Here is a 27,353-nt window from a genome sequence, read left to right as displayed (position 1 = left end):
TACGTTGTGTGATTCCAATGAATGAATGCACTGTTCGCTTCACTTTGCTGAGCGCTTGTAGCCTCTGGCTTAAGAAGTCTTAAGTTGGCCTGAGCTTTTATTCAAAGCTCAGGCCAACTTAAGTGTACTTTTCGCTACCAAATTAATTGAAGGCGCCAGTTTCCTGATATTTGTCTTCCCGATCTCGAGCGGTGTTGGGAGTGCGACAAACGACGCGCACCCTTTGATGTGCACCCAAATATGCAAGTGATACCACAGATCACGTGATGGAAGCACGCTGTGAGTCAACAGCGAAAGGACAAGTCCTGGTAGTGCTTTCCTGCATCTCGTTTGCTAAGCCGCGCGTCTGGCAACACTACGAGTGCCTACGGGGGTATGAGCCATTGCCGACGACGACAGAAGCTTGCTTTGAGATTGTTCTTAATTGAAACGCAAGCTGTTCTGTACGTTGCATGCGCGGTTCCAATGAATGTGTGCACTGTTCGCTTCACTTTGCTGAGTGCTTGTAGCCTGTGCAATACGAGGGGATGAGCCATTGCATTTTTCACTGGCTTAGGGGGTATGAGCCATTGCTGCTGATGATCATTTCTGCTCACGGACGAACACGAGAAATGCCGATCACCGAGAGGCTAACAGCTTCATTAAGACGAGAACAAACAGCGTTAGGACGGGGCGAAGCGAGGACGACAGAAAAGGAGCTGTTTGTTCTCGCCCAAATGATGTACCAACCAGCCCAATCCTAAGAGCTTCGCTTTAAAAATGTATAGCCCATAGTCTTTTTATCTCAACTTCTTGGGGACTTGGAATAATCCACCTCTATCCTGGCCAAGCCCCCATGATTCACATGTTGGATGGGAAACGACGAAGACTGGTGTTATTAGATTTCTTAGCAACATGCTTTTATTCAAAGCTCTGGCCAACTTAAGTGTACTTTTTGCTACCAAATTAGTTGAAGGCGCTAGTTTCCTGATATTTGTCTTCCCAATCTCGAGTGCTGTTGGGAGTGCGACAAATGACGCTCACCCTTTGATGTGCACCCAAATATGAAAGTGATCCCACTGATCCCGTGATGGAAGCACGCTGAGTGCCAACAACGAAAGGACAAGTCCTGGTGCATGGGATATGATGTCCTGCATCTCGTTTGTTAAGCCGCGCGTCCGCGGCAACACTACGAGTCCGAGTAGACCTGGGCATGTTTTCGGTCTACTAGAGGGACCTGCACGAGGGCCAGTACATTCTACACCGGCTATACCACTCCGTGTGTGAGCTTGCGCGCCCCTTTCCTTCACGCCGAATATTAAAAAGCGACACCGGTTTCAGAGCCGGCGGATATATAGTTTTAACATTGCTCGATAAAGATTCTTCGGGCGCTGAACTAGTTTACTGCGACAGCAGCAGGCTCTCACAACAGGCACTGCCATCTTCGTTGTTGTGTTCTTTAGACACCGTTGACACCCGCAAGGCAAGCTGGCAACACAGGAGGATGCGCACAACGTCGCATTCGTTGCTTGCCGGAAGTGGTCTCCTATATGTGCTTTCACGAACGCACTTAGATGCAGGTTGCCTTTCTTGGGAGAGTCACGTTCTGAAGCTTCATATCTAGAAGTATGTCACGCCATACGACCTTCACATGTAGCGAAATATTTCTGGAAAATAGCTGAATAATAGCGCACAACATTTACTTCAGAGGAGCACAATGAAAAACTGCTCTACTATGTCTTGCCTATAGCCTAGCGTGACAAAATAAGCACGGCACCAATACATAAATCGCTAACTATATCATGGTCCCGGTTAATAAACTCATCATGAAACTAACCAAAAACACAAAGTCACGCGCTTGGTCGCGCACACAAGCGTCCAAATCGCCGCAGCATCCACCAAACGCAAGGCCCCGTGACGTCACGAAAATTCGGGCGTCAGAAGAGGATGCATTTCGCTCCGGAGTTCATCTTTGAGCCGTTCGTGCAGTGGAACGAGCCGGCGAACGATACCGAACTCTTAACAGCGCCATTGCACTGACGAGAATACATAGTTGCACCGTCGTGGCGACAGGTCACGTGGCATGCCGTGAGAAAGAAGACCTGGCGCTGCGTCAAATGCTCCAGGCCCTTGATGGGAACACCGCCAACGCCAAGCTGCAAGGACTCGACGAGGCTGTCGAGCGCCGCCGCACCGGGAAACCAGCTTGGCAACTTCGCCCATCCGTCACTGTCGCAATGCCTCCTGCGCACAACCCATAGCGACACTGTGAAGCACACTAAGGGATCAGTATTAAATCGATAAGGGCAACAGTACATGTTTTCAAGCTTCTCACACATATTTATTTGTTCTTTTCAGCGGTAATTTTTATGCGAAGCATATTACTAGAGCTCAACCCAGCTCCTCAGGCGCGGCGGTGTCGCCTTCAATACCACGTGCCACCGTGACGTCACGACAGAGGAGAAACGGGGCTCCAACTCGCGCCGTCGCTCGCGGCGTCGCCTTCAAGGCTGACCACGTGACACCGTGACGTCACGACAGAGCAGAAACGGGGCTCCAACTCGCGCCGTCGCTCGCGGCGGTATATAAGCAGCTGCGCTTGTTTCTAGGTGGCTTTGGCTCAACTCTTGCAAGATGGGCTTGGTGGTAATCGAACCAGGGTCTCCGGAGTGTGAGACGGAGACGCTACCACTGAGCCACAAGTACGATGCTTCAAAGCGGTACAAAAGCGCCTCTAGTGAATGCGGTGTTGCCTTAGAAACGAGCTGTTTCTAAGGCTCAGGCGTGCGTCGCTTGCTCAGGCGCACATTTCGTTGCCGCGCCGAACGCTGCGTTGCTCGACGCTCACCGCGTCCAATGCGGGGCGCGTAGTCGCTGCGCCGTAGCCCATTGTCTTACACCCCTTGGCGGGTCGACGGGAACGCTGTCGCGTTCCACTCTTGAAGGCGAAGCAGAGTAACGCATGAGTTGTTTCTTCGTCTAGCCGAACCAAATATAGCCATGTAACAGCAGTTCACCAGGCTAAACAGTGGTTCAACAGCTAAAATAAAGGCTAGTATGCTTCGCATCCTGGGCTTAACCTTAGCTAAGCCACAGCCGTTTTTTTTTGTTTATTGCTTAAGAAATCAAACAACAAACTTTCTTGAATTTCGTGTCGAAGCCTGGAGCCGGTACATCAGTGTGGTGTCACGGTTTGCCGATTGTATGTTCCGAGATTCGGACCGCTTTGACTCAAGAAGTGTTTCGAGATTTGCTACAAGTCGACTCTCTGGTTCCTTTAGAAAGCAATACAGTTATCCGCCTTTACCGATTAGCAAATAACTATAGACCTCAGCAAGTGCTGTGACGTCCACGACGTCTCATCAAGCTGGTGCGCCACCACCTGGGTGGCGTCGCCTCCCGGCCGTCTTTCGTATTTGTGTCTTTTCTTTCTTATCAACCGTACCCTCAAGACAATAATGCACTTTTTGCTACGGTAGAAGTGTAATCTACTAATACAGCCAAAGTTGATGACGCCCATTAAAGTGTACCTTTAAAGCAGGGAGTTGATATTTATGCTAACATTTTGTTTAACGCGACTTTGGGCGGCATAGCGCTGTGCTGGAATGGAGATGTTATTAAGCATGAAATGCTTTTAGATCCCGCTGTCGGCGACCTTCAAGTCACCTTGAGCCAAAAGCGCCGTTGTCAGATGGGAAGAGGACTTGGCACCCGGAGGTGCCGCGTCCCAGAGCTTACATGTACTAATCAACCCAACATCATTCGGTACATTGGCCCCAGCGCTCCCCCTCTACCCGGGTTGAGTGGGCCGGGGGCTTTGGTTCGGGCCAACGGTCCTTCCCGGACAACGGGGCTGCTGCGGTGCAGCACAGCTGAGTTACTGCACTCAACACACAAACAGTCATGTCGGTCTTACAGGACACGACCCTGACAGAGCCTCGGACTGCCTTGACACAAAAGAGGTCAAGGCATACAACCGTGGAGAACGCCAAAGACATCCGCGGAGCAGCGTGACCACTTGAGTGGGCGCCACGACCGGTTCCGGCTCTGGGTTCCACTGAGCCAAATATAACCTCGCGGATCCACTGGCCCACATGGCCAAGTCAAGCGACCTTACAACTATGCATCATAACTTAATGGAGAATATTACACCTGAATCATCAAAAATCACGGCAGGACGAGCCCACACTTCGAGAAACTTCTTGTCGCCCAAGTGATGCCGCTCCCGGGTGAGGTGGAACCAGACCTCCTTCCGTGCTTTCACAAGCACTTCGTGAAGGCCCGGCGCCCGCCCCCTACCCCCCCCCCCCGAAAGCCGCCTCAGCGTGCCTACTAAACTTGGTATGAGCACTCGAGAAGATGCACGAACTGGTTGATCGCCTGCTTAGGCAAAGGGCGCAAAAATCAAACAGTCTGATATGGAACACCTGGGAGGCTAAAAAGACTAGCAATCCGTTGGAGAAGAGCTGCAGGAAGCAAACACTGCGACACGACCGCCACAAAAAGGGCACACTCCACGAGCCGCGATGGCTCTGAAGGGCCTGTAACTCAAAGGCAGGCATCCTCGTGCCAGGTGGTAATGGAACGTAGCTCGCCTGACGTCGAGAAAACTGGCCGTAATGAGCTTCCAGCTTGGCCTGAGGATGGACAGATCGCACATTTGGCAATTCGGGGAGAACTGGGGTGAGGATATCGACTAGTTCTGGGATTGGAGTTGAAACTACATCGATGCCTGGTTGAACCTTGCGGAGGCATACCAGAGAGTTGGCAGCCGCCGCATAAATGGTGGACGGGGAACGTTAGCGAGACAGACAGTGGGGAAATGTGTTTTGCGAAAACAAACGGAGTCGGGTATTAAGAAAAAAGGAAGTAAAGCTTCGAGTCAGGAGCATATCCGAATTAAGAGCGACCTGGGTCCACCTGGCGTGCAGTGCAGTAGCCACAGTACCCAGATCGGGAATTTCGAGTCCTCTCTTATCCTTAGGCAACTTGAGCACCTGCCGAGCTACACAACCAGTTGTCCCTTTCCAGAGGAAGCGAAAGAGGACCCTCTACAAGGTAAGCTTGGTTCGTGTTCGAACAAGAGACACACGCCACATACGTAAGGAAGGAAAAAAGAAGTGAGCGAAGAATTGTCGCTCGAGCAGTCAATGGGCATGACAACGCGTTTAATTCCTGAATCCTGGTTTCAAGCTTCTTCTTAGCCTGCTGCCAGTATTCAGGAGAGAGACCGTCTGGTTCGAATTCGAAACCTAGGATGCGCAACCGCGTTTTCATGGGGAGACCATCAACAGGCTGCGGACTGGACGGAGTGGAGTTCAAGTACATGGCTGCACTTTTCGACCTATTCAACCTTGCACCGCTTGCCTCGCAGTAACCGTCCATGACATCCAAGACGATGCAAGCTGATGTCTCGTCCGGAAGGACAATAGATAAGTCATCCGCATATGCAAAGAGTGCAACCGGAGGGGAACCTGGTGGAAATAGCAACCTGCCAATTCTACTATCACAGGACAGCCTCTGCAAAAGCGGTTCAGAGACGACTACGTAGAGGGCAAGCGAGAGAGGGTCCCCCTGCCGTACACCACGTCCCACAATGTACGCCTCCGAGACGCGATCCTGTATGAAAACAGCAGAAGTCGGTTGAGAATACAAAGCTTGGAACATCTGCCGAAAACCCACAATAAAACCAGCCTCTTCCAAAACACAGAAAAGGTACCTATGGCTAACTATATCGAAAGTCTTCTCCTAATCGAAGCAGCAAAGAATGCGTGGAAGTCTCCTGGTATTTGCCCACAGGAGAAGGTCCCTCACTGCTAAACCGAGAAGCTGAGTGGAGCGCCCCTGCACACAACATGACTGGTATGTACCCAAAACAGTGTTGAATACTGGCGTGAGTCGCATACAAAGACACTGTGCTACGAGCTTGTAATCGCAATTCAGAACTTTGATTGGACGCCATGCTCTTGGATCGGAGCTTCTCGACTCATCCTTGCAAAGGAGAGTGATTAGCCCCTCTCGTTAAGATTCTGACAGAGTCACATCACTTAGTAGCCTGTTCACCAATGATGTGAACGGCTTCCCTAACAATGTCCAAAACTTCACATAAGATTCGACTGTCAGACAATCGGATGCGGGACTGCGATTATGCTTCGTGGACTTTAAAGCCGAAAATACCTCGCCCTCATCTATGGCTGCGTCACAGACTTTCGGCGGCTCAGCTGGTGAAGCAAACGGAAAGACAGCTGGAGAGGCAACTAGAGAGGCATACAAAGTCATGTAAAACTGCCTCGCCAGTGCAAGAACTCCATCTGGTGAATCGACTATGCTTCCATCACTTGAATCTACTAGGGAAGAGAGACCTGTGCTCTTCCTTGAAAGATGCCTACGTAGGAGATTTCTGCTGCACCACGCTTCCACTTCCCACTGCTCTGCTCGGTTTGTGGCTCTCAAGCCATCCTAGCGTCGCTGCAGGAGAATCCGAAGTTCCTTTCGGAGTGAGGCCAGCGCCTGAGCAACACCAGGCCCGCCGGACAGTGGCCTCGAGAGCATAGGATCGCGTCGGAGACGATTTTAATCTTCTCGCGCGCTCGACGCTTGCCCCAAGACCTGAAGCACTCACGCACTCTGACCTTCACGTCATCCCATTTTGTGCCATCTAGATTCTCCATGTTGTGCAGCGAACGAAAGAGAATGGATGATACATCTGCGGTTGCCTGCCTGTCCTTTAGGAGACGTGGATTTAGGCGCCGCGGTCTCTTCCCTTGCGAGACTATGTTCGAATCGGCAAACCACAGAGTTAGGAAGCTGTGGTCGCTAAGAGCAGAAGGAATCAACCAAGAAGAATGCATACTGGAAGCTAGTGACGATGAGATGTAAAAACGATCGATGCGGCTCTGCATGCCCCTTCCTGTCCAAGTCATTCCTGACTGTCCAGGGCGAAGCACGCGCCAAGCATCGATCAGTCCAAGCCCATCGACGAGCTCTCCCCGTACAGAATTTCCATCCATATCTTTAACTTTTGGAGTCCCTCTACGGGAGACGCGATCAACCTCTACTAACACGCAGTTGAAGTCGCCTACAAGAATAAGCCGAGTGGAACCTACCAAGTAAGGGTGTAATGCAGCGAAAAACTCTCTCTGATCTCTAGACTTGTTTGGAGCATAAACAACAATTCGAATGCCACAATCAGGATCCACTGACAAGATACGGCCCTCGGCATCCCTGACATGACGAACAAGGCGCTCAAAATTCGGCATCAAAATGATGGCCGTACCTCGGCTGCCCGACTCGCCATAACTCCAGAAAGACCTGGTGCGAAAAATCCTGTCAAAGTGGCTGATCTGGCATAACCTATGGATATAAGTTTCTTGATGTACGAGAATGTCTACCTTTCTGGATTGAGCTAAGTTGACAACCTGTAACTATATTGAAGTGCGGGACAAACCTCTACAATTGAAAGAAGCTATAGTAAGGGAAGGAGCCATATTGTGTGAGGGACAATTTCGAGAAAAGCTATTTAAAACAAAGGAAACAAGAAAAAGCTAGAGAAAGAAAGAGTAGGCTAGTATTGAGTAATACTAGCCGAATAAGATATAAAAGCTAGAACTACCTATGAGAGAGTCTCCGAAATTGGAGACCCCTCTTTAGTAGAATCATAGAATTTACCTCAGTTCGGAGCAGTCGCATCGAACCCCTTTACAGTGCACGCAAGGAGTGGTGTCCTCCATGTCCGAAGAGATTTCAGTATCCGAGTCGGAATCTGAAAGGTCCACGGCAGTTCGCTTGGATTCAGGAGCCCCAGGCTCCGAGCCATGGGATCTACCGTCGTCCGAGCCCGACGCGCGCCGCGTCTCCGGCAGCCCAACCAGCGGCGCTTACTGCGCTGTTTTTTACGCTTCCTGTTCGACGTCAGTGTCTAAGGAGTACCGTCGGCCGTGTCAGTCAGCTGCTCCAGACCGCCAGATGCCGCGGCCGGCGCAGTGGGCGTAAACCCCTCGATAATTTGAAAGTAGCGACACTCTCCTCCTCGCGGCGCTTTCCTCCTCGATTCTCCTGGCCCACTGGCTGCGCACGGCACGCTTTTTCTCCTGTGCTCCCGCGGACGGGCCGCAGCATTGTATGGAAGCGTGTTGCGTGCCCCAGTGGTGTTGAAAATATTGACATGCTGATAAAAGCATCGATAATGCTGAAGGCGACGTTTATGAGGATGTTGGTATTTTCTTAAAGCCGTATTAACGGTCTATACTGATGTAAAATGAGTTTTGAGGCGTGTTTTATACTCGACAATTCTTCTGCCACATGAGATGTTTTACTTTGTGCGTCTGATCTAGTATTGCTTGTGGCACATCCCTTTGTATGTGGCTTATTAAGCGAAAGCCTTAGATCTCTGCTTCAAGGTCGCGTTGTGAGCTACAGAAGATACCACGTGATCGAAGGAAGGCCGGAAGCGAACCAGAGCATGTGCAGCCGCGTATAAGAGATGATTACTGATTAACAAAGTAATGATGATTAGTGATTGGATTAAGATAAATTAAGGAGGATTAGGGTATGTTAAGGATAATCGAGGCGGATTAAAGTCGATGAGGGGTAAATTAGACTGAATGAAGTGGATAAAGGTGCATTAGAGAGGATTGCGGTGGATCAGGGGTAAATTAAGGAAGACGGGTTGATAGAGGGTTATAAACGATAAAGTGAATACTAGGGTGTATAAAGGACGATTAAGGTGCATTAAGGAGGATTAGGGTGGTATAAAGTCGATGAAGGTGGATTAGGGTGCATTAAGGAGAATTATCGTGGATTAGGGAGAATTAGGGTGGATGAAGGAGGATTGAAGTGCATGACTGGGGATCAGGGCGGATTAAAGTCGATGAAGGTGTATTAGGGTGCAGTAAGGAGAATTATCGTGGATGAAGGTGAATGAAGGTGGATAAGGGCGGATTAAGGAGCATTAAGGAGGATCACGGTTGATTAAAGTCGATAGATGAGAATGGAGGTGAATTAAGATGGATTTAAGGTACATCAAGGAGGATTAATGCCGATTAAGGTGAATGATGGATTAGTTGGATTAAGGTTTATTACAGTAGGATTTACAACCTTAATCCTCCTTCATCAACCATAATACACCGTAATACTCCTTAATCCTTGTTCATGCTCCTTAATGCGCCCCAATCGGTCTTAATACTCCTTCAATCTTAATTCACGTTAATCCACCCTAATCCACGTTAATGCTCCTTCAACCACCTTAATCATCTTTCATCCACCTTAATCCTGATTAATGCACCTTAATACACCCTAATCCACTTCCATCAGCCCTAATCTACCTTAATCTACACTAATCGGTCTTAATCCTTTATCAACCCGTTTTCCTTAATATACCCTAATCGACCTTAATCTCCTGCACCCACCTTAATCCTCCCTAATCCTTGTTCACGTACCCTAATCGGTCTTAATACTCCATCAACCCTAATTCACCTTGATATACCCTAATCCTCCATCCACCTTAATCCTTTCATACACCTTAATCCTTATTCATGCACTTTAATCCTCCTTAATACAGTCTAATCCACCTTAATTCAATCACTAATGAATCTAGTTAATTTGGCTAATCATTCTCTTATACAGGAGTGGACATGCTTTGGGTCGCCTCTGGCCTTACTTAGGTCACGTGATATTTTTTGTTCACAACGCCATCTTGAAGTATAGAGATATAAAGGCTTACGCCTTGAAACTTAAAAAAACACTATGTGGACTAGCTAGCGTTCACCTGCAATGCCACGGGTATACTTGCCGCTAATTTTTTCAGGGCTTGCATTCACTGCATCTTACTGACGCACAGACCGACGTAAGCTAGAAATAATAGCTCCTCTACAAGCCGCTATTTCAATTTTCAATAAAACAGGCAGAGGATCTTAACAATCGCGAAAAGTGCGATCCAGAGGAGGCTGTATCTTCGCACTTAATTGTTCACAGCGGAAAGCACAATCTATAGTGCTGCGTTTCCGACTGAATAACAGTTGGCGACGTGCGAGGTAATGGAGCCGCCGCAGAATATTAGGCATACTGAGGACAACCGCATTTTTATACAACGTACAAATTGCCGCGACAGAAACGCTGCTGAGCAGGCCGGAAGAATGAAAATAATGCAGCATTACGGGATGCTTTGCTACGATAAATAAGAAAGACGCCTCAGCTCGGAAAGAACGCTGTTCTTTGTTGGAACAAAGTTCTTTCGGCCAATGTTATGCAGCCACTGCTTCCTGCGCAAGCCGTCACGTTTTCCTTGTGATATCATAACAACGGCATAACCATCTTCAGGCTTCTTGCTGCAGTTATATGTGCAACAGCACGGCATCGCACTAGCAGAGAGAGCAGAAAACACAGCGTAGAACGCTCGCTACGCCGAGCTAAGGCGCCAAGCCACCCGAGCTGAGGAGAAAAATGGCGCGAACGAAAAAGAAAAACACAAGCAAAACGCAAGATCCGCGCGTTTCCAAGGGCAACGGCAGGGAGACCAATCGTCGTGCAGAAAAATGGGGGCAAAACTGGTTGCCGCGGGGGGTACGCGCAAGGGGCGAGAAGGTCGCGAAGCGGCGGCAGAGTTCAAATAGTGGCGGTACTTTCAAATTATCAAATGACTTTAAGCGGGAGGCGCAAAAACTACGGGGGCGGCAATGCCCGCCACGTCAACCTCCTCGCCCACTCCCCTCTCGCCCATTGCCGTGCCGCACGGGAGAGCCACGGCCGCTCAATGGAACGCATTTGGTGCGGCCCGTCGCGTCGACCAAGAGAGGCGTGACGCGCCTAGTTCCCGCCGCCACCGCCGCAGCGCCACTGCTCCGGGACAGTTGCGGGGGGAGAGCTGTGCTCCGCCCGCCGCGGCCGCGCGGTCAGCGCTTGATTTGTTCCGATAAAGAGCTGTGTAGCGGTGTTTCACAAAATATGAATGGTAATGTCAACTGGCGATTTGCTACTGATAGCAGTACGTCAGCATCGCTGCAGTTGTCAGCGACAGTTTGTGTCGGAAGTCACCTATGTTAGGTGCGCTTCTTCGAGCGTTCGACACACACGAAGCCGGTTATCCGCTATATTAACTTGTTGCATATAATTAGTTGGTTCGCATAAAAATGCTCGTTTTAAGAAGTACGAACTCTGATTAGTCTGGTCCACAATTAGAGCCGATGATTAACGCTGTTTTACGTTTCTGGACATGCAGAAATGTACTGCATTATAGTTCAGCCGGTTCACGGGTACATGCGGGAAATATTTTGCAAATGGGCACTACTAGCCTACATCAATGGTAGGAAGAAAACAATAAAGCCAGAAGTCAGTAGGTCGAGTCCAGTTTTTCTTTTCATTTCAAAGTTCATGTACACAGAATCTGAAAGCATTGCAAGCGCAGAACTTTCCTCAAGAGAGGTTTATGTGTAACCAAAATTTTTTCCACTGTCGAATTCAGGCTGCTAGCCCAGTTCGTCAACAATGGTCTTATGAGCTTGCTCAAAAATACTCTGCAGAGGTCCTCAGCGTGGTTGCGATCCTCTTTTTCACAAGTCAGCGCCGGAAATTGTGTGAAATGAGGAAGTAGTGCTGACATCAAGGTGTTGCATAACCTGCTGGTTCGTCTCACGTCTGAGCACTTCATGACCTTGACGTAGTAGTTCTGCGGAAACCCGCAAGGTGGAGAGAAGTAATGAATAAAGGGAAAATGAGACATCCACCCGTTCGTAGCAATTGCTACAAAGGAAACCCATACGGGTTCCTCGAAAGAAAAGCCTCATAGTTGAAGAAAAATTCGTCCTGGTCCGGGACTCGAACCCGGGACCACCGCCTTTCCGGGGCAGCCGCTCTACCTTCTGAGCTAACCAGGCGGCTAGCAGATGGCAGGGCGAAGTCGAATTTGTCGACAACACGAAGCAAAGGCAAGAGTTTGACGTAGTAGTTCTGCGGAAACCCGCAAGGTGGAGAGAAGTAATGAATAAAGGGAAAATGAGACATCCACCCGTTCGTAGCAATTGCTACAAAGGAAACCCATACGGGTTCCTCGAAAGAAAAGCCTCATAGTTGAAGAAAAATTCGTCCTGGTCCGGGACTCGAACCCGGGACCACCGCCTTTCCGGGGCAGCCGCTCTACCTTCTGAGCTAACCAGGCGGCTAGCAGATGGCAGGGCGAAGTCGAATTTGTCGACAACACGAAGCAAAGGCAAGAGTTTGACGTAGTAGTTCTGCGGAAACCCGCAAGGTGGAGAGAAGTAATGAATAAAGGGAAAATGAGACATCCACCCGTTCGTAGCAATTGCTACAAAGGAAACCCATACGGGTTCCTCGAAAGAAAAGCCTCATAGTTGAAGAAAAATTCGTCCTGGTCCGGGACTCGAACCCGGGACCACCGCCTTTCCGGGGCAGCCGCTCTACCTTCTGAGCTAACCAGGCGGCTAGCAGATGGCAGGGCGAAGTCGAATTTGTCGACAACACGAAGCAAAGGCAAGAGTTTGACGTAGTAGTTCTGCGGTCTCATTTTCCCTTTATTCATTACTTCTCTCCACCTTGCGGGTTTCCGCAGAACTACTACGTCAAACTCTTGCCTTTGCTTCGTGTTGTCGACAAATTCGACTTCGCCCTGCCATCTGCTAGCCGCCTGGTTAGCTCAGAAGGTAGAGCGGCTGCCCCGGAAAGGCGGTGGTCCCGGGTTCGAGTCCCGGACCAGGACGAATTTTTCTTCAACTATGAGGCTTTTCTTTCGAGGAACCCGTATGGGTTTCCTTTGTAGCAATTGCTACGAACGGGTGGATGTCTCATTTTCCCTTTATTCATTACTTCTCTCCACCTTGCGGGTTTCCGCAGAACTACTACGTCAAACTTTTGCCTTTGCTTCGTGTTGTCGACAAATTCGACTTCGCCCTGCCATCTGCTAGCCGCCTGGTTAGCTCAGAAGGTAGAGCGGCTGCCCCGGAAAGGCGGTGGTCCCGGGTTCGAGTCCCGGACCAGGACGAATTTTTCTTCAACTATGAGGCTTTTCTTTCGAGGAACCCGTATGGGTTTCCTTTGTAGCAATTGCTACGAACGGGTGGATGTCTCATTTTCCCTTTATTCATTACTTCTCTCCACCTTGCGGGTTTCCGCAGAACTACTACGTCAAACTCTTGCCTTTGCTTCGTGTTGTCGACAAATTCGACTTCGCCCTGCCATCTGCTAGCCGCCTGGTTAGCTCAGAAGGTAGAGCGGCTGCCTCGGAAAGGCGGTGGTCCCGGGTTCGAGTCCCGGACCAGGACGAATTTTTCTTCAACTATGAGGCTTTTCTTTCGAGGAACCCGTATGGGTTTCCTTTGTAGCAATTGCTACGAACGGGTGGATGTCTCATTTTCCCTTTATTCATTACTTCTCTCCACCTTGCGGGTTTCCGCAGAACTACTACGTCAAACTCTTGCCTTTGTTTCGTGTTGTCGACAAATTCGACTTCGCCCTGCCATCTGCTAGCCGCCTGGTTAGCTCAGAAGGTAGAGCGGCTGCCCCGGAAAGGCGGTGGTCCCGGGTTCGAGTCCCGGACCAGGACGAATTTTTCTTCAACTATGAGGCTTTTCTTTCGAGGAACCCGTATGGGTTTCCTTTGTAGCAATTGCTACGAACGGGTGGATGTCTCATTTTCCCTTTATTCTTCACTTCATGACCTTGATGACGAAGGTGCATACAAGCTTACACAGGCCAAATGCTTCTATTGTTGGGTACCTTAGCCATCCATCATCAGCGTTGCGGATCAATCTATAAATTGCTTCAGCTAGCCTCGCTGCTTGAAAAAGGAGTTTGCAGGAATTACAAGCCACCTGAAGACGAGCATAAAAATTTAGCTTGAAAAACGGTACTAAAAGAACATAACCTAATATATTCGTAATGAAATCAGCCACAGACATATCTCAATATATATATATATATATATATATATATATATATATATATATATATATATATATATATATATCTTGTGTGTGTGTGTGTGTGTGTGTGTGTGTGTGTGTGTGTGTGTGTGTGTGTGTGTGTGTGTGTGTGTGTCATCTATCAGCTACTAGCTCACTCCACATAGTGATGAATTCAAGCTCACTCGAGAGCTCACTGGCTGCAGATGAGATGGCAGCTGGCAAGACAAGTTTCACCATCCTGAATGGGAAGTTTAACGGCTGTTTTCGCCAAACATGGCGAAACCATGTTCTTCAACCATGCTGCCCGCCGTTGAGGATCACACGGAAATTCATAATATCGTATCGTCGGATCTTTCCTTGCGTTGGTGCTGCACAGCGGCACAAAGCAGTTGCGCGGCATGGCACCGTCTTTGCTAACGTTTGTTCACACCGTACACGATCACACACGTGCGCAGATCCAGTAGGGCAGTCGTATATCATAAAGAAACCCGCTGCGACGCGTGAGACCCACTGGCTCTGCGGCGCTCGGGCGCTCTTCCTCCTGTAAAGCGTCCCGGAGCAGTGGCGCCCCGACGGCGGAAACTGTAAACTCTCGCATCACGCCCTCGCCCAGTAAAACCGGCACGACGCGACGGGCCGCACCAAGTGCGTTCCATTGAGCGGCCGTGGCAGAGCGTTCGCGTCGGAATCCACGGAAACATCGCTGCCCTCGACCACGCACCACGGCCTGTTCTCGTCCTCCAAGGCAGCTGCTGTGCCTGCTGTGCCACCTACCGGCGAAGCAACCGCCTCCACTACTGCAGATTCCCGCTGTTCTGACCTCACGGTTACTGGCGAACACGTACGATAGAGAAAGAAATTCAACAAGAGGGGACACTCTTCAAAAACTGGCAACAGGAAACACGTCACGCCTAGTTTCAACTCCATCCGTTAGTTGACGCGAGCATCAGAAAAAAAAGAATGTGAAATAAACTTACAGACAACGTTTTATTTTTTTTTATTCTTTCGCACTAAAAGTGAAAAAGTTTTGCGTGTAAATGAACTTCTTTGCGACTATTTTTGTTGCGTTGTCTAGCAACAAGTTAACGGCACGCCAGACGCGCGTGCAAACGTCATGCTCCAGACAAGCCGCAGGAGTGAGCGAGGCCGGCTGCGCATGCGAAGCTCGCGTGCTCGGCGACCCGTCGTTTTTGTATGTAGCCCGTTTTTTGGGCTCCCGGCGTTCTTTTGTGTTCCGTCTGCATTTCGACCCGGTACAGCTGCACTACTGGACTATAAAAAGGTGAGGAATTTTGTTTGACAGTCTGCGACGCACTTCAAGCACATTTAGGCTTACTGCACAAAACCGAACCTATATAGTGACACAGTTATCGAAAAACAGCTCCGCCGTCCAAGCCTAGATAATCTGAGTTAATTATTCGTACTGGGAGATGTTTGAAACGCTTTCTATGAGCCCAAGCATAATTAAAACATTTCGGTAGTTTTGGGGCACGCTCACCGCACCTGGCTTTGTGACAAGCACCTTGGCCGTGTGACGCAGTTTCGCGTGTGCTGAATCTTACCGGGACAAGTTCTGGCGCTTTCTCTGACCCCAGACATTATTGTAACTAATTTCGCTACTTTTTGGGGTACCTTTCAAGCACAGTGGCCGCGCTCGGCGCAGTTAGCGAAAAGCAGCTCGGCTGTGTGCCGCAGTTTCGCGTCTACTGAATCTTAGTGGTAGAAGTTCGTGACGCATTCTCTGACCCGAAGAAGTATTGTAATTCATTTGGTAACTTTTTGGGATATATTGAGGCGTGCTCGCCGCGCCTGGGGTTGTGAAGCTGTTAGCAAAAAAGCAGGCCAGCCATAGTGAGCTAGTTTTGCGTGTACTGAATTTTAGTGGGACAAGTTTGTGACGCATTGTATAACCCTGCAACAACATACACCTTATTTTGGTACTCACGCTTGTTGAAAACTCGACGAGCGATTACCAAGAGTGATAACACGGGAGAGTTGCTTGCGCCGACAGGACGCGTAAAAGATAACACGGAGGAGCTCAAGAACTTGACATTTATGTACTCTAAGCGACTGAAAACAGGCTTTGCACCCACGAATCTGTCTTGAGTATGACTAGAAGGCATTGTGCGAGCGTGTAACATGGTCTGACTGAGCCTGTGTTGTAGCCTCCTCTGTATACTTGGCCTATCAACGCGTCGACTGAGGCCAAGTTGTTTTGGAAACGACGAAAGGCGCCGGTCCTGTCGTTTGTGTTCTTCTTCTTGAGTCCTGGTCTTCTGCGCCTTGCCTTTACTACTTCAAGCACGAACCAACTAGCCCAAGCAAGAGTTTTATTTGGAAACGCGCAGTCACCCGTGTATTTGTTCTCTTATGCTATCTTCGGCTGGTCGTTTCTGAACACTCTGGAGCGCTCTCGCGAGCGCGGCGTTGTCTTCGGCTGGTTGAAAGAGGGTGCGCGCCCTGCATTCGGCTGGTTCTTCTCGATTGCTCTCTTCTATCTTGGAGCACTCTGAGGCGCTCCGAGCCCTGTCGTCGGAGCAGTCATCGAGACTGAAATGTCATCGCAGCGCCGCGTCACTGCTGTTGGCGACGGCCCACCGTAACATTGGCAACCTAGGCCACTGCATGCTGGCGTCTCGACGAACGTTCGTCCCGCCGGCACGTCCGCCGGTTTTTCCGGCAGCGCCGGGAGCTTTGGATAGGCGAAACATCGGACGTTGGCAGTAGTCACGTGGTTTCGCATCAGCAATTTCCTCCTCTGAGAGCGAGTCGCACGTTCGACTTGCGCGCTTGTCCCCTACCTTTGAGCTCGGGAAACGACCGATCTACCCGACTTTCGGGGCGTACAGGCGACCAGTCGAAGATACCATTAAAGTGCAGGAAATAATGCCCGGGAAGGGAGGGATGCTTGAAAATCGGATGTTTTCTTCGCATTTTATGGCATTGTTTGAGTGGAGTCATTGCTGCGAAATGTACGTAAGAGTGAATTTATCTGTAGTGCCGCTCATTCACCACTTGCGCACGTTTCGTCTCTACTCGCAATACTCTTGTTAGGTCAATATACGAAAAAGATACATGCTTGTAATTTACTTTCTTTCAGCTGACGGCATCCGGTGGAGCTTCGTACGGCAACGACTGCTGCTTACCTGTCGCTACAACTTTGGATGAATGCAGAAGAAGCCCGGAACGAGCATTTATATAGAGCAAAATCAACATTTCCTCATTTCAGAAGACGTCTTTCGTTTTCTTTATGAAATTGCACCTGACAGATTCGGCGCAGTGTTGTAACGGTCGTTCGCAATCATCTCTGCGCATACACCAACTAAACGAATGGAAATACAAGCGAAGTTCAAAAATCAGTCAAGATTTAAACCTTTGTACAGGACCGCATTACTTGCGCTAGTTAATGCACAAAGAAGTTACAAAATATATTATTTCCAAGTTAATCCTAATGTTTGTTCACAATATCACTGAAGCTGTGGCTTCTAGCACGTTGTTGTTTTATTTGCTATTTCCAAGAGCGGTCGTTAAAAAGTCAGATTCAGCGCACCACACAAGTCATTATCATCTTTTGGCGCTGAGACAGGGTCGCCTGAGCTCTATTGAACGCCAGTGGTCTGTGAATTCCGCGGCATGGGCTTTGCGTCACCTTGAGAGATTGAGAGATAGCGCGTGGCGCCTCCTTGAGGCAATTATGCTAACTGGGCAGTGCGCTATGCTTCCCTGGCGTCTTTCGCTGCCTATCGTGTGGCCTTCAGTCGGCTTTCTTCGTCTAGCTGGGCAATGTCCATGTGTACCAGTGCGCAGTGTGGCGCGGTGTGGCGCGGTCTGCCGTTGAGAACATGCACTACACTCAAAAATAATTAAGATTGTGGCTGGTATCATCTCCAGCCAATTCGCTTTGCCCGTTGCCATTTCATGCTTACATCTACTCTCGATTACGGGAGAGCCAGCAATTTTTATTTTGGGATGTTCGCTCGCAGGGGGAAAAAATCTGCCAGAATCCATCCCACAATAAATGTCGACGTCAATGTCGACGTACCTCATTGAATCGATGTAGCGACACACCGTAAATTGCCAAATTATTCCCTTCTGTGTAACCGACTTCTTTAATTTTCCTTTACCGACATCAGCAGCTTCACTTCCTTGTAGCTTCACGCTCCTCGCTCATTGCATGTTCTTGTCCCACTATGTTCGCTACAATTGTTTTTCCACATTCGGCTGCTTTCGATGTCGACCCTTCTTGACTTCTTGTAGCTGACATCCTCAATTTTCTATTGCAGACTGTGCCCTACCGACTGTGCCCTACCGGGCGCCTGCACAGTGGCGCATACCCATTCGTGAGAATTGGCCAAGAATGTTCACATACCTGGTGGCACATGTCCAGTTGCATATACCCAATGACCAAAGTTTTGGCCGCGTACCCGGTGCCGTATTTACAATTGCTAGGGCGGGTGCGAGAGAGAAAATGTGGGGACTTTTACTCATTGAATATACGAGTCTGCCTAGGCACTACGAAGCAGTTTCTTATAGCGCGCGTTGTATGCGTTTGTCCCTAGGCGTGCCAGCAGAAGTCGCGTGCTGCGGTAGTGCTGAACTTAGCATTGCAAGTTGGCGGCTGCGCGTAATTATATTTATTCAGTCGTGTTTTTTACTAATTAAAACAACATGTCATTAGTTCACATTATTGGCGGCGCCTCCAGGACACCAAAGCGGCAATTGGGACATCAAAGCTAGAACCCGGACTGGTCCGTGGGTTGGAGCTCGCCGAGGCTTGCACGTGCCAGGGGAGTATAAGATCGGCTGTCCACGATGGCGGACAGCCATTTTTTTATGCGAACACCCCTCCTGGCACGCTTCGGCCTCCGCAGCCCCAACCCACGGGCCACCCTGCTTCTAGCTTTGATCCCCCCGCTACCGCTTGGGTGCCCTGGAGATCCTGCGCCGCCTGCTTTACTATAACCTCAGGTGCTCTCCTGAGGCCCCCGTTTGCCGGTTACATGTGCCCTCCTGGAGTAGTGCTTGTAAAGAATGCAATCTATCGTCGCGACTAAAAAAGCAACCGGCGACTTATACAACACCAGTAAGAACCTTGCCCCTTCAGACACAGCGATAACGAAATGGGACGTCCGTGCCCGCTGCCTCACCGCGCGGGCAGCCAGCGGCGGAGCGTAAACAAACTGAACCGCACTCCGCAATGCCGGCATACCTAGGGGACAAACGCATTCAACACGCGTTAAGAAACCTCCTCCGTTGTGCCTAGGCAGACTCACATATTCAAAGAGAAAAAGCCCCAAGATTTTTTTCTCTCTCGCCCGCTCTCACTCACGCCTGCGCAGAAACGTCGAGCGCCGTGAGAAACGCCACGCCCCGCTGTACCTACTAGCACTTGTAAAAATGCTACCCGGTGACCCAAGTTGGTCCGTCAGGTGGTTTCGAAACCAGTTGCCTCAGCCCAGCAGCCCATTAGACGATGGACAACCGAGTGACCTAAGTTGGCGTGAAAGAGATTAGATACGGACAGACGTACCAAAAACGGGCTGAAGTTCTCAAAGAATGCTAATCGCATTAAAATAGGTGCATCCATATGGCGAGTCATGGACTAGCCGCAGATAGACCTTCATGAGATTAGTCGGTGATGCCAGGCCGCGTCGGCAACGCACCTACACAGCGCCAAAAGAACGACAGAAACGCTCGAGTGGTGCAGGCGTAAATTCCAGCGCTAAATGGGACCAACCAGGCTGTAGCTCACTCAGAATGGTGAGGATACTGCTTTGCCTGCCGGCAACAAAACTGTTGAATAATGCGATTAACTCGGTTGGTTGGTGTTCATTTTCAACTGCGCTGGGTGACATTAAACGCACCTGATTATATTGAGATTAAATGAGAATAAATCTAAACTCTCAATCTCCCTCGTCCTTTGAAGTGTGTCTTTGTCATTTACTGCGATTAGCGTCACTCAGTGCATATTAAAACACCGGAAAGTGCATTACTGCTTGTTACCCGTCGCAACTATAGAGGAATAAGTTACTCTGAAGATCGGCGTCAGGAGCGTGGACATCTGCGCTCTTCTTTTCCTGACTGCTGTACTACTGCCGATGCATTCCTGCTGCTGTAAGCCTGCCCATGTTTTTTGCTGTTGGGGCGGGATTACGCTGTGGATGGCTGCGCGTATACGGCGCATGCTCACTCACTCCGGCAAAAATTTTCGGCTGGCTCGGCCTTTGTTCGAACAGATAGGCCGCTGCTCGCCGTTATTGAGCAACGGGAAGTGGAATAGGCTCGAGTCAGTGATGCCGCTATTGTCTCCCGTTAACCGGATCGATTCCCTCAGTTGACGAGAAATAGCGCAGCGGCCACAATCGCAGAAGCACGACATGCCGAATGGAAGGCGAGACCAGAAACAGAAACAGTGCAGTCGTGAAAAAAAAAATATCACAGGAGATACAGCGGTAAATGCGAGAGGGGTGCATTAGCGTCACGTCGCAGGTCTTTGAGGTCCCAGATCCATGATTTAATTAAACCGCGTTCAACACACTGCAAAGTTTCGTTCAGGAGCTCACTCGACACACGCGTCCTATCTTCGAGAGCTCCTCGAAGAAACAGCGAAAGCGACTGAGAAGCGAAAGCTGTATCTCCCGACACAGTTTTTGGTTGCTCAATACGTGCTATATGAAAGTGTTTTTTTTTTTTCGAGCTTGAAAGAAACCCGCGAATACACGCAAATATCGTCCCGCGACTGGCCGCTCGAGGCACTTCGCGTGTGTTCGTGGGCTTCTTTCACGTTTGGAGGAATACTTTTGTGTAGCACGTATGGAGCGACATAAAGCTGTATCAGGAGTCTCTCATGTTGCTCTACACTTTCCTCATTGACGATTTTCATCTAATTATAATATTTGAGAAGTTGACTGACACATTAAAACTATGTGACTACGCAGAATGCAAAAAAAAAAAAATGGGTACCTCCAAGCGACGGCAAACAATATTACCTAGGTTCTGTCTGGCTAATGTGGCATTTGCACATTTTTAAATCTTGGTGCATGATAGTTGGGACACCCTGTGTCCTACTACCGCGTGACCGCTGGTAGAGGTAGTATATATACTATCACCATATTGTGCGTAGTATATATACTATATCTAACGCGTGACCGGCTTCCCACACTTAACACACATGCACACTTTTGTCCGAATTTGACACTCTATTAAAATTAAGTGGAAGACCGTGGGCGGAAACCGACTGCGGTTAAGGTGGTATAGACCACGAAGAGTGCTTGTCGTTTTGGGATGATTCAAAGCGACTCGCGGAGGCCCAGGAGTTGTGATGAACAAAAGTGCGTATGGTCTCGGAATTTCGGCAGCGATCATGTGACGTGGTACTGCGGGTTTAGGTAATAGACCTTTCGCATAATGCCAATCAACCTGGGCACACACAAGTCAAAATTGGGTTTTCGCCACCATCATGAAGGATAGACGTGCGTGAAAAGACAGGAACCGCGTAGAAACACTTCGCAAGCCGCGTGCGCTGGTCTCATTGAGTTTTATGTGGTGTTATGACATACACATAGTATGTTCATCGCATAACATGGCCTTTCAAACGCAAACTTGGTTCCCCTTAACGGCTTAGGCGGAATATCATTTTCATATTTCGCGCTTCGTTGACTAATACAACTAAAGCAAAAGCGGCGACGAGGAGACGCCTTAACAGGAGCTACAATTTACTTCGTCCTGGGGCCTTACGTCGTTCTCGAAAGTTAACTCGCAAATTATTATAGAATACGTGCGCACGGGCCATGCAGTCCACGAGCCGATTCTTTGGAAGCCCTAGGCAAGTTCAATCGCGTCAATTTGCCGACTTCGTCCGGCACCCGGACATCGCCCAACTCAGACACACGTAATTAATGAATGATTCAGCGACGCGAACAGCTATAATATACGGTGTCCGTATGAAAGGCGTCGTTTTTAGCACCCTTTAATGACGTCAGTCACCCGCAAAATTTTACGGCGCACGGGTTTCACGACAAATGCGGATTTCTGCTCTAATGAAGCGTATCGCTTCTAGTTTAATGGATCACTGCAGTGTAGTTCACAAGAACTGCTATGGATAAAAGCTTTTAATTAGAAGCTACGCGCACAGACTTCGCGGAAATTTGCCTTTTTTGCAAATCCCGCGTCTCGTAAACTTTTGCGGGTGACTACGTGATTAACGCGACCGCGCGTATTGAATCGATGAAATGGTAGAGTATAACTTCCCAACTTGCCTGCGTCTGAGCTCTTGATAAAACAGCGGCGACGCAGAGGTGTTGGCGCTGCGCACATCGACTCCGTGCGCCAAAGACCGGATGAGCTGGCCGGCGATGAGGAAGCCGAGGCCACCGAGAGCCATGGCCTCGGTTCCGCCCCTATAATAAAGCGGGGCCGCGAGCGACGCCGCCGAGACCACCACCGCGTGAGTAGGCGGATCATAGTAGACCAGGGTGCTGCCTAAGGTCCTCCGCATGAATGCAGGAAGCTGGTACCTCACGGCAGGGTCCCTGGTGCGAATAAACTCGCGCGCGGACATCCAGTTCCGGAAGAACACGTCGCCGAATTGGGGACTGCCTTCGTAGTACTTCGTAAGCGCCCGCTGCTCCTGTTCAGTGAAGCCAAGAAGACCGTATTCCGCGCCAGCGAAACGGAACCCGACGGAGCCCACGTGCTCCAATGCGCTCAGCTTCGCTTCGGCAGTCAGGAGGGTGGTCGAGTTGATCTTGGCGACCACCAGGCGTTTGATGACGTCGAAGCGCCGCCGGATGTTCTCTCTGTCTTTGCCTCCAAGACGCTTCGCCGAGTCGGCGTCCAGCAAAAGGCCGTGGGTGGCCTCGACTTCGGTAGCGCAGATCGTAGTGTGCGCCGCGGGAGCTCCTCTCAAGTTCGGTAGCGCTAGGACCAGTTCCGTGCAAGCGAGGAAGCAAGCATACTCGCTGACGAGCCATTGGAGCGCGTCGGTGAGGATGTCTTTCCAGGAGTCGAAGGCTTGGACAAGGGCGTTTAGCATGCTCCGGTGTGTCACCACGACTTGGTCGACCTCGGTAATGGCGGGGGTCACGTTGAACGCCTGTCGAAATGAGGACAGCCAACCTTCGCTAGAATTCAACGCCGGCAAATCTTCGACGGAAGTGAACACGGGGTCCTCGAGACTGACGTCGGTGGCGTTCAGCAGATCAGCGAGCACGCTCAGGAGAACGTCGAGAATTTCGTCCTTGCGGCGCTTGTAACGGACGCCCGTGATCCGGGGCAAGTTCTCCCAGGCCTGGTCGAATAGCCCGTGCGTGACGAGCGCCTTCTGCAGCGCGAACAGCATCTCCAGTAGCTCCGAAGGGAAGATGTAGATGAGGCGCTCTCGACCGCTCCCCTCCTTCGTCGGCAGCAGCGCCACGTTGAAGAGGATCGGTAGGTTCCAGTTCACGGCGAGGTCGATTAGCTTCTCGAGCGGGTCGCTGGTCGAGGCCGCCTCTACTTTGAGGAACTGGCGGAGCGCCCGCAGGCTTTCCCGAGAGTCTTCCCGAGATCGGTTCACGCAGCTGTGGATCATTGCTAGGGCACCCCGGGCTTCCTCGACGCGCAGTTCTTCGGGTGACCTGAGCACCAGCCGACTGGAGTAGGCGTACGCGACGTCCTGGAGCACGCTCACCGAGGCGTCGCCCACTGGCGCCCACGCCGGACAGACGTAGCCGGCAAAGTCGTCGCACGGTCGACCGCGGGGGTCCAGGTGGTTGGCCACGTGAAACGCGTGTTTCCGGCAGTCGTACGAGTCGCAGACGGGCCCGCTGTTCACCTGCATGTCTCTCTTCAGCAGCAGCCTGAAGGCGATGAACAAGACTGTTGCGGCGGCGCCGGCAAGCGGTGTGACGAAGGCGGCAACCACGAGCTTTCTCGTGGTTCTCGTGGTCCTCGCTTTCGCGGATGGGTGGGAGAGGTCGTTCGTAGCCTGCAAGTCACAGCGACACGGCTAAGTTACGCGGCCATTCGCGCCCGTAACCTCTTCTACCGCAGACTGCGGACTGCGTGCACCTCTAAGTAAATTATCTAACAAGAAAGTGCAGCGGAACTTTTCGTCTACTGCGTCCTCCTCGCAATCAGCATCTTTCCTATAGGTCGTGAGAGCAAAAAAAGAAAAGAGTCGTCTAAAAGGATGCCATTCTGAAGCGTCAAATTCCGCTCCACCATGCTGTCAAATTTCGCTACCTGACGTTTTGAGCCAATCGGAAAGGCCGTAGCAACCATGTGGACCAATCAGAGATGAGAAGAATGGGAATTCGACAATTTGACGCAAGTTGAGTGTGTCTAGAATGTCGCCCGAGTTGCCCTTCCGAAAACGATGCCAATCCGTATTTCTGACTTCTATAGGCATTCCCATGCGTGTAATTCCAGGCATTCCCAGGCAAGTAACTGGACTGCGTGGTACAGCCAAAAAAAAAAAAAATTACATACTGACAGTAAAGTAGTGAGCCACGGCGTTCAAGGAAGGAAATGCAAACGAGAATGAGAACGGCTCTCGTTTTATGTCAATATAGAGATATTCTAATGAGTACTGAAGATGTTTACCTGGCCTTTTACTTGCACGTTGCATACCGGCTGTTTCAGCGAACGCATTATTCTAGTTCAGGAGATGGTCCGCCTCTTCCTCCAATAGAATGAAATGCATAATCGACTAATTAATAATAATTCACTAATTAAGGTTTTAGCTAATTTTTTATGGTGCATATTGCAATTTACCAATTGTAGCCGTGGAGTACGTACGCAAGGCGGATCCACTTGGAGAGAATTCTGAGGATGACACCAGCTTCAGTATATTAATTGTCGAACTTTGCGGAGTAATGCATTGGCGTTGCAGTTACTTCCTTAACAAAACCTCTTTTTATGCGCTCAATCAACAGTAACTGGAACTCCAATGCATTTCTCAGCAAAGTTCGGGAATCAATATCTCGAAACTGGTGTCCCCATCCTGAGAATTCGCTACAAGTGCATCTGCCTTCCGTTCTCCACGGCTAATATTTGTAAATTGCAATATAGGACATAAGGCAATTAGCAAAAAAATTCAATTAGTGCATTTTTGTTACTTAGTCGATTATGCACTTCAGTTCCTTGCGCAAGTAATGTCCGCCTCTTCGAGTAGACCAGCTCACGAACTGGAATTGTGCTAACGGCCACAGGCAAGCTTTAAGAATTTTTGAAAGTGTTCGCTGAAACATCCTGTATATACGACTACAGATGAGATTGGCGATACATGAAATGACCCGCTCGTGCATGTTGCACACTCAAACAACGTGCTCAAGTTGACAGGCACAAGTAACAACTAACAAGCGTCTGGTTCAAGCCAGAGCCCAGGAGGCATATGGAATAATTCCACACTAAAATGTGCGCAACAAAATGAAGCAAATACAATAGAGCCTTGGCGTATCCTCACGATGCTCTCGAGGCCCCGTGCAGCCTGCTCGCTCTTGGACAGCGCGCGAGTGGCCTGGCGTCCGGGACTGCATCTTCCCGTAGGACTGCCCCTCGGAGGCGTGATCCCGAACGGAGCAGTGCCGAAAGGAGCAGTCGCGAACGAGCCCGTGGTACAAGGAGTGGCGTTGCCGCTTGCACTGGTCGTAGCTGCAGGCGGGGCCGCAGTAGGCGTCCGGCTCGAAGTTGCCTTCCTCGCGTCGTCCAGCGACGCCCTCCAGGACGCGGCCGGAGAAGCGCGACGACTGCTCGGCGGCGTGGCCGCTGCGGGATCTGCTGCACGACCTGCGCTTCCGATCATGGTTCTTCTTCTGCGCTCCGAGAGCGCCACGTCAGACCACGCGCCGTTGCGAGCTGCGGCTGTTGATGATGACCACGACGGTATTCAACTATTACACGTGTGTTCGCTTTGGGCAGGCCAGTAACTGAGCAGCTGGATGAAACATAGAATTATCAAGTACTATGAGTACATGGAAGAAAAAAAAAAGAATATGCAGATCCCACGCACTGTGGGAATCGATGTAAGCGAAGCTTTGTCATTGACGTTATTTGGCGGTGATATACGACAGTCGTGACTGGATGTGAAATGTCACCTTGCCTGCTCCGCTCAACACTTTACGCGAGCCTTCATTTCGGCGGCGCTAAGGGAACGCTGCAGTGCCGTTCTGCATTGTAGCGTTGTAGCCAAAGAGTAGTTGTAACTCGCAAAACTGCCTCCTCTCTCTCTCTTTATTCCCTCGCGAACATTTTCCCCACCTCCCTCTACTGTCGTTGCTGTTGCGGGTGGGCAAGGAGACAAGCGCGGCAGCTCCTGCACAGCATTCGTGACGGGCCACGCCTAGTTAAGCGTATATAGCGTATTAAGCGTATAGTTAAGCGTATATAGGGCATTGTGCAGATGCGTCGCGGCGTAAATCTCGACAAGAGCTTCTCTTGTCGTCTTTCCTATGTGCCACACTCGTGTCATGTGCTAGCGCGATAGCGTTAAGTGCCCCGTGTAGCATAAAATCCTGCGTCGACGCCGCGGGCGGTTGCTTGCCGAGTAATCGCTTCTGAACCAGAACCGCGCAGGCCCTCCCTTGGGCGCGCACCTTGTCATACATTATTTACAAAGTTATTCCACGGAATTTTGAGAATGACAGCTCATAAAAAAATGACATTAAAAAAAAACACCGACAGCGCATGCCTTTTATGTTTCCGTGACACGGCCACGTCTCGATTACGTCCCAACGCGGCCGACGTTAGTGGCGTGCGTCTCAACTACGTCCTGACGTGGCCGGCGTTAGCGGCGTGCCCGGCAACAGCAGTGGGAAACTCGAAGGAATAGGCAAAGAAAGCTTCGCTTTAAAATGCCGGAAAGCAACAATAATACGTAATCGAGAAGAATGTGAAGTAAATGTAAGGTAAATGTGAAGAAGATGTTAGCAGTTGACATAAAGGGCGATTGCGTTAATTTATTTAGCAAGCTTTGATCAATGATCTGGGTGGTGCGGCACGGAAACTTAATTTTGGTGCGATAAATTTAGATGACAACTTAAAGAAATTATGCAATGTACACGTTGGAATAAATGTGAAGCAAAAATCTAGTGAAGCGGTTATAATTAAATACTCTACAACTAATGGCGGTGCGCGCAATTTTTGTTAAATTTCATGCTGTGCAACATGTAAGCGCATGGAATACTTGTCTATCCACCGCAAAGGTTACAGCATTATCGTCGTTCAATTTTTCTGCTTAGTCGCTACATCGCTCGTAAGCTATGCGGAACTACAAGCTACAAATCAGGCGGATGCACAGCGTGAGCCGTTTACACGGCGATGTCACAAAGACGAAGGCGATGTGTGATGCTCTTCGAGGTAAGAATGGCCAATACAAATGTGTGCACATAAAAGTACATTTGTACATCAAGCAGCATTTAGGCATTATGCACGTCTTGTGCCGCAGTGAGGCCTATCTATTCTGAAGGATTGGCCAAGAAC

General features: G+C 49.9%; 1 protein-coding gene across 1 annotated transcript; it reads right to left on the bottom strand.

Moving 5' to 3' along the window:
• Positions 1 to 798: 798 nt before the first annotated feature.
• Positions 799 to 25,693, bottom strand: LOC142587609 (endothelin-converting enzyme 1-like). Its single transcript, XM_075698748.1, has 3 exons — positions 25,339 to 25,693; positions 22,151 to 23,859; positions 799 to 2,223 (listed from the first exon to the last, which is right to left on the bottom strand). Exons 1-3 carry the CDS (start codon positions 25,675 to 25,677, stop codon positions 1,917 to 1,919), a joined length of 2,355 nt encoding a protein of 784 aa, XP_075554863.1. The 5' UTR covers positions 25,678 to 25,693; the 3' UTR covers positions 799 to 1,916.
• Positions 25,694 to 27,353: the final 1,660 nt, after the last annotated feature.

Source organism: Dermacentor variabilis, chromosome 7 (genome assembly GCF_050947875.1).
Source record: "Dermacentor variabilis isolate Ectoservices chromosome 7, ASM5094787v1, whole genome shotgun sequence".
NCBI lineage: Eukaryota > Metazoa > Arthropoda > Arachnida > Ixodida > Ixodidae > Dermacentor > Dermacentor variabilis.
The sequence above is the reverse complement of the archived record's forward strand: the minus strand, read 5'-3'. Positions and strand labels throughout refer to the sequence as shown.

Bases quoted from the DNA above. Each gene is read 5' to 3' on its own strand.
- LOC142587609 (XM_075698748.1), bottom strand. From the start codon at position 25,677: ATGATCGGAAGCGCAGGTCGTGCAGCAGATCCCGCAGCGGCCACGCCG. The intron at 23,860-25,338 runs GTGAGGATACGC...TGTGACTTGCAG, and splicing joins CACGGGGCCTCGAGAGCATC to GCTACGAACGACCTCTCCCA. The intron at 2,224-22,150 runs GCAAGTTGGGAA...GGTTGTGCGCAG, and splicing joins TATCAAGAGCTCAGACGCAG to GAGGCATTGCGACAGTGACG.